This window comes from Brachycentrus maculatus, unplaced genomic scaffold, assembly GCF_059751285.1.
Source record: "Brachycentrus maculatus isolate JH-2025_06_01 unplaced genomic scaffold, ASM5975128v1 h1tg001300l, whole genome shotgun sequence".
Lineage (NCBI taxonomy): Eukaryota > Metazoa > Arthropoda > Insecta > Trichoptera > Brachycentridae > Brachycentrus > Brachycentrus maculatus.
In genome coordinates, this window is record NW_028281966.1 from 5,991 (window position 1) to 13,374 (window position 7,384).

The 7,384-nt window shown below is 30.5% G+C and overlaps 1 protein-coding gene across 1 annotated transcript; it reads left to right on the plus strand.

Annotated features, from left to right (window-relative positions):
- The first annotated feature begins 2,355 nt into the window (after window positions 1-2,355).
- On the plus strand, window positions 2,356-6,943 carry LOC148299165 (uncharacterized). Its single transcript, XM_088276331.1, has 4 exons — window positions 2,356-2,433; window positions 5,133-5,381; window positions 6,043-6,312; window positions 6,515-6,943. The coding sequence occupies exons 1-4, from the start codon at window positions 2,377-2,379 to the stop codon at window positions 6,656-6,658; spliced, it is 720 nt and encodes a 239-aa protein (XP_088132457.1). The 5' UTR covers window positions 2,356-2,376; the 3' UTR covers window positions 6,659-6,943.
- The last annotated feature ends 441 nt before the right edge of the window (window positions 6,944-7,384 follow it).

Below are 7,384 nucleotides of genomic sequence, written 5' to 3' on the forward strand. Positions count from 1 at the left end.
GTTTCCCAAGTCAAACTGAGAAAAAAGACTAGATAGTTCCATTTCAACTTACCTTTTGAGATGTGATTGTTTAGAACTGCACATAAAAATTGAAGAAAAAAAACTGATTTCCTTATCCTTCTATTTTTAGATGATAAAAATAAAATTAGAAGATATATTAGAATTTATGTATTTATTTTAAATCAAACACAGATTTTATGAGTCTACTAACTTAGTAGACTCAAAAAATCTGTGTTTAATTTAAAATTAATACATAAATTAAAATGGACTTCCACAAATTCAACGCCAAATAAATAAATAAATACATTTATTAGAGATTTTTTCGACATCTCAATATGTATGATAAAGAATATGGAAGTCAAGGTATTTACAGGGTTTGTGACCACAAATGTAACATTCACTATTCTAACATGGTTAAATATTTTTTTATTAATGAGTTAAAATAGCAATGATATTCTAGCCATTTTAAAATTTTAGAGAATAACAAACTAAATTTTTACACTTTTTTGATATAAATATTAAAAATAGATCCTTTTATAAGAATGACTCGACAAAATTTATTGCTGTGTACTTATGTACGCTCAAATACGATTATATACCGCAAAAAGCGTTTTAGAAATTAGCGTTTAACTCGACGAAAACAAGTTTTTTTCCTTAACTAAAACTTAAGTTGTACAAAAAATATTTTGAAAGGTATCAGAAATTATTAAATAGATATTAATTTATTACCTGAACGTGAATATTTTTTTATTGTGGAACATTTCAAAAACAAGCTCAAAGAGGAGAGAGGGCTTAAACAATTTTTAAAAATATTTTGTGAATGTATTTTTTCTATTTATTTGAAAATATTGAGTGTTGAACAGCGTATAAAGAGAGCATTTAAACCAGCCAATGATAATCGTAAAACTTCAAAATAAAAATACTCGAAATTCACTATTCTTGTATCAATTACTTTTACATAGGTATGCTGATGTGATATATCGCTCACTCCTTTCAAGAACATCATAAATAAAAAAAAACTTGATTTTTCAGGAGAACGTTTTTAAAAGTATAATACAATGTATTAAAAATAAATATCAAGCCACTTATAAAACTATTTTCTGTGCAACATATCTTTTAAGGTAAAACCTGAAGGTTTTTTCACCATTTGAAAAATATTTAGTTTATTTTAAAAAATTAATTAAAAAATACCTTTTCTTCAAAACGCAAAACCAACACTTTCTGCCCTGTAGCGAGTAAATATTAAGTTAAAAATATGCCGCTTTTTCTGGGATATAGTACATTTTCTGGGCATTCCGAAAACATGCACAACTGAAAATGACGATTTTTGATTTATGACGTTCTTGAAAGGAGTGACCGATATATGATATATCAATTAAAACTAACTAACTAACTAACTAACCATCACGCCGCTTCGCCGCAGGGGTAGGCAGAGAGAATAGAGCGCCACACCACTCTGTCCTTGCAAACATTCTTTGCCTCTTCCACGTTCATGCATCTCCTCATACATACCCGCCGATTGTTACGACTCCTAACCTGACCACTTTCAAGTATTTGGCATACCTGATCGTGCCATGTTTTTCTCGGTCTTCCTCTGCCGTAATATATCAATTAAAATCAAAGAAAATTTTTTTTCAGCTAAGTGTTTAAGTATACAACTTATGTTTCATCAGTTTTTCTTAAATATTGTATCGGATATCGATTCTATAGGGTAGTTGACGTTTTAACTTTGAAGTTAAGACAATTTTTTCCTTAAATCTTGACTACTATTTATAAGACCTTTATTTAACCAATTGTCGATCCATATTGTCAGGACATTAGTATTAAAAAAAAATATTTACAAGTACTTGTTTTTTTACCAAAAAGAAGGTAAGAAAGCAAATGGAAATATATTTAACTTAATGGTGTAAATAAAATTATTTTACTTCAGGACTGTTGAGACCGATTGTCGACCAGAAGCGTTAGGAAAAAATCATAAAGAAAAACTAATAATAAATATTAGTTTTTTAATCAATCAACTAAATAAATAATTTATCTACGCTCTGCGATATATAGCTCGTTATCTTCCGTATGGAATCCAAGTACAGATTTCTTTTACCAAGAGACACATAAATAAAAGAGAAAAAATTATTTGATTCTCATTTGAAGACATAGTCCACATTGAACAAGCATAATTTCTGATAACTAAGCTGCGTCCAAAAAAAGTAAAAACGATTGTCGACAAATGAACAAAAAACATAAAAATTTTCCTCGTATTCTTAATAATTTAAAGCGATAAAAACTTATTTACTTAAAACCATTCGAAAAAATAAGCTGAAAACGTATTTATACCGGCACAGTTCTTGTTATTTGGCTATAGTAAGCGACAATCTCAACATGAACGCGAAACTAATATTTGTGTTTGCCCTCTGTGGTGCAGTTCTCGTCAACGATGTAAGAAAACTAAATATAACTGTTTACAAAACTAGTCATCTTTATAAGCTTTAAAACCAACTCTGGATGATTGTTGAAAATCATAATCATAAAATAAATTAGCCATCCCAAACTGCTGGAACGTATGTACAGATTGACACAAAATTAATTACGCTATTAAAAGATTTTATAATTTAAGCAAATGGCGTCGTACGTCAATTATAATTGACATGTCGCTCACTCCTTTCAAGAACGTCATAAATCAAAAAACTTCATTTTTCAGGAGAACGTTTTTAACGGTTAAAAATATAAAGCAATGTATTAAAAATTAATATCAAGCCACTTAGTGAACTTCTTACTGTGCAACAGATCTATTTAGGTAATACCTGAAGGTGTTTTCTGCATTAGAAAAATATTTAGTATATTTAAAAAAATAATTAAACAATACCTTTTCTTCAAAATGCAAAAACAACACTTTCTGCCCTGTAGCGGGTAAATATTTAGTTAAAAATATGCCGCTTTTGCTGGGATATAGTATATTTTTTGGGCATTCCGAAAACATGCACAACTGAAAATTGACAATTTTTTATTTATGGCGTTCTTGAAAGGAGTGAGCGATATGTGAACTGGACACCTGCAGTATCCAAACAAATTTAGCTTGGTGAAAAATTAATCATCCAATTTTGTTTGTGAATATTTTTTTTACTAAATTTAATAAAATTGAGAAATGGACATCTTTATTTGGACCTTTTTTATTAAGTGCCTACTGCCTGTTTTGATACACATTTCGCCTAGTCCTTTCAACAATATATCAAAATACTTGATTTTTCAGGAGATCATTACAAAATATAATGAAATGTATTAAAAATAAATATCAAGCCACTAATTGAACTTTTACTGTGCAACTGGTCTTTTAAGGTTAAACCTGAATGTTTTTTCTCTATCAGAAAAATATTTAGTATATTTAAAAAAAAAAAATAAGCAAACCTTTTCTTCAAAATGCAAAAAAAAAACACTTTCTGCCCTGTAACGGGTAAATATTAAGTTAAAAATATGCCGCTTTTGCTGGAATATAGTACATTTTCTGGGCATTCAGAAAACACGCACAACTGGAAAATGACGATTTTTTTTTATTTATGACGTTGTTTCATCAATTTGTTTGTATACTGCATCTGTCTAGTTCACAAATGTCAAATATGATTTACGTACAACGCCATTTGCAAAAATTATAAAATTTTGGGATAGATTGATTAATTTTCTAACACTCTGTATATGTTTTAGGGTCCCCAGTCGAATCACCGCTTTTTACGAGTAGGGCAAACTCTAAACAAAGTTCATTAATTTTTCGTTAATCAAATTTAGATTTCAATGAGTATAGGGATTCCGAAATGTTTAACTTGACATTGTCAGCGCTGTGATCATTTAACATTGTAAGCTGACATTGATATCGTCGTGTGTCCCTCGTTTTGAACAATTTGTCTTTGACTTGAACTTCAATCTTTCCTCTTAACCCTTTTTCTGCCTTTAGTCTCTCTTTCGGGTATTTTTACATTTGTAGATTTTTGTATTGAAATAGTGCAAGTACTTGTTTTGTAATAATCCTGTGTGTGTACAATTGGATGTAAAATTTTCAAATAAAAAAAGTCTTAATATCATAACTTCAATATTTTAGTGGAAACTGTGCTTAAGGAAAATAAACCACGATCTCAACTATGCTTGCGGTTTCCAATACAAATTTTAGCGATAGAATCTTTGCATTGCTAGATCCTTGAATTTGAAATCTTTCCAGAATTCTGCTGGATTTCAATCTTCACTAAAAATCTATCTTTTCCAAATTTATTATCATCAGTAATCAGATTTTGATTTTGACCCGTATACATTGAATGCATTGCGTAACTATGTGTATGTAACTAGCAAATTGTCGGAATGGCTTAAAATCACTTAGCTTAAAATCACTTTAAATCGTTAATCGAAGAACTGTGTGCGTCTATGGTTGCTTCTCGTTGGTAGGGACAAGGAGGAAAAATAATAAATTAAACTTCAGGAGTAATTATTTTATTTTAAAACCTTTCAACTGTAAATTGTTATTGTATCTATTGTATGTAATGTATAAAATCAAGTAATTAAAAAATATACAAACATATAAGTATTTCGGCCCAACAACAGGCTTTGCCTAAAGAGCCGTAATACATATAATTAAATAATAGTAATACGATTAAAATGAATCTATGAAAAAAAAAATAGCACATGAGGTGATTTTCTACGAAAACACGATATACTTGCACAGATTGTTGATATTTATTATTAATATTTTTCAAACATGTTATTTAAATACACCCAACATGTTAGCTTATTTCGTGACAAAAGAAAGGAGGAATATTGCTTAAAGGAAGAATGCTGTGAATTTTTTATTTAACTCTTATTTAATTTAAATGACATAGGATGAATGGGAAAATTGAAAATGATTTTATCTGCGATGGAAACTGGTTGTGATTCTGGATTATGCTCAAATGAGAAGGCATACAGTTGGTCCCAAAACTCTGTGCTGGGTTGTTGTTGGAGTTCAAAAAGCTTTCCTCTACTTAACTCAGAAGCTGGCCCAAGTGTGGGTTGTCGAGAGTTAATACTCTCTCTCTCAAACACACAAAATCCTGATAGACATTTCAGAGCCATTGGTGTAAGGATTCAAGCCAAAATTAACGTTCTTTTTGTTTTTTCAGGTTGACGCTGGTCTTTCAAGCACTGTTCTAAATGCCCTGAGTAAGGTGTTAACAACTGCCCGAGCTGAACTCCTCAAAGGAACAACGGCAGTTAATGAAATCGTTACAAAGCTTGAAGCGGCCTCTAATGCTGGAATGTTGTTGGCTCAAACATCAATTAAGAACTTTATAGATTCGTTTGAAGACAGACTGCTTGCGGCTGCCGTAAAGGCTGGAGTCTCAACTGCTAAATACGTCAACTGTTCAGATGTAAGTTTTAATAAATGTATGTGTGTGTAGAGATGTCAATTTGAATAATTCCTATGTGGACAAAACCCGAATTTGTGAACATAAATGCTTATTCAAAGACAGGTAGACTGCTTTGTGATACAGCGTCGAAAAGTGATAACTTTTTTTTTTAAGGAATGACCCGCAAAGCGTCTATTTTAGATGCTTGTCGGATAGCTTGCTTGTAGGATAGTAAGGATAGGGAAGGTAAATGTGAAAAATACATGTTTATATTATGTATATTGGGCGTAAAATGGAAGAACACAGGAGCTTTTTATATCGGAAGTTCTTGAAAGTACAAATTTACTCACAAATTTGGATTTTGCCACTAAGCAGTTACTTTTTACATTTTAACATCTCAAAAGAGATGAAAAAGAATATCGAAATCTGGTTATTTGAAAGCATGTTGCATTTATTCAAATAAAAGGATCTCTGCTTTATAAAAACTTACTCAAAACAACTATAGATGCTGCAAAGATGATGCAATCATGAAGCTGTATGAGATTTATGATGTATGTATGAAAATTTGAGTAATGTGGTTGTTAATTATGAACAGAATGGTGATTGTTACACGAGTATAAAGGTCACCTAATTTTTTCATTGATTGTCCAAATTATAATATAAGTGACTTTGTTTTTTCAAGAAATACGAAACAGACATAGACAATTTCAAAAATGAAACTTACCTAAGTATGACGGGATGCGTAACTGATAAGATCTCTCAAGGCTTCGATGCGGTGAACGCCATAATCGATGCCACGAATGTCATCGCCAATACACTAGGAACAGTCGAAAATGAAATATCTACCAAATGCAATGGCACATCAGACCTCTGTAACACAATATGCGCCATGAGTAAAATTCAAGGGGCCACTTCAACCTTAACGGTCCAGGCAGCCATTATCTCTACCAATGTATGTACTTTTAAAGATTTTTTTATTTATTCATAATAATATATTTTTAAAACTAGCTAACTATCATGCCCACAGGAGTAGATAGGGGTAATCACAGGAATTAATAAAATATCGCACATTTCTGAGCACAATTATGCACTTTTAAGGCCTTTCTTTAATGCGATTAAGGGTGTAAATAAGTAATTAATTTCTTTTTCCACAGATCGCAAAAGCTTCCGCCTTAATTGCTAGTTTAGCAGCAATTCAAACTGAGCTTCCAGCGTGTCTAGCTACCAGAGCCGGGGTAGCCGGCGTTAAAGCAACGCCGATTGTTCTAAAATTCACTCTTTGTCTTAATTCTAATTAATGTATTTTAAATTAAATACTTTAAATTTATTAATATTTTTAAAATATGGAAAATGGTAAAAAAATCAATTATTTATTTTCAGTGCTTTACAATAAACCTGAAAAAAAAACAATTTGCGCCGGCAAAAATCAATTAATTTATAAATTTACATTTTAAGTTGTTTGAATTTTATATATTTCGGTGTAGTGTGTATTATTAAGTGTTTCATAAAATGTGAAGAAAATTTTCTGTTAGATACCCACTGAAATAAGATTTCTCACAAAAATAAAGATTTATAAACTAAAAGGTCTTGCTTATTTAATTTATTTTTCAAAATTAAGTCCCTTGAAGTGAAAGGTGCTTATAATTTGTACAGCTTTTGCGTAAAATATATGTTCAGTATAAAAATGATTGAATGAAATTACACTTTACTAAAATAAAATAAGGTAAGATTAAATATGCATTTTTGTCATTGAAAACAAAATAAGACTGGGTATTAACAGGGCTAATGACCTGCCATAACCTGATAAAGTGGTCACTTTACGAACATTAACCATTCTATCCGTGATTGATAACCTCACTACTCAAATTCTCTGAACTACTATACATATCATTAAACTCGTGATACTGTGCATGTGAGTTCACTTGAGTCATCCATGGTTGGATTGTGAATGCTTTTATTCAGCAATATGAGATGTTGAGATATTACAATTTTTAAAGTATTTATATATTTTTTTTTTTAATTTT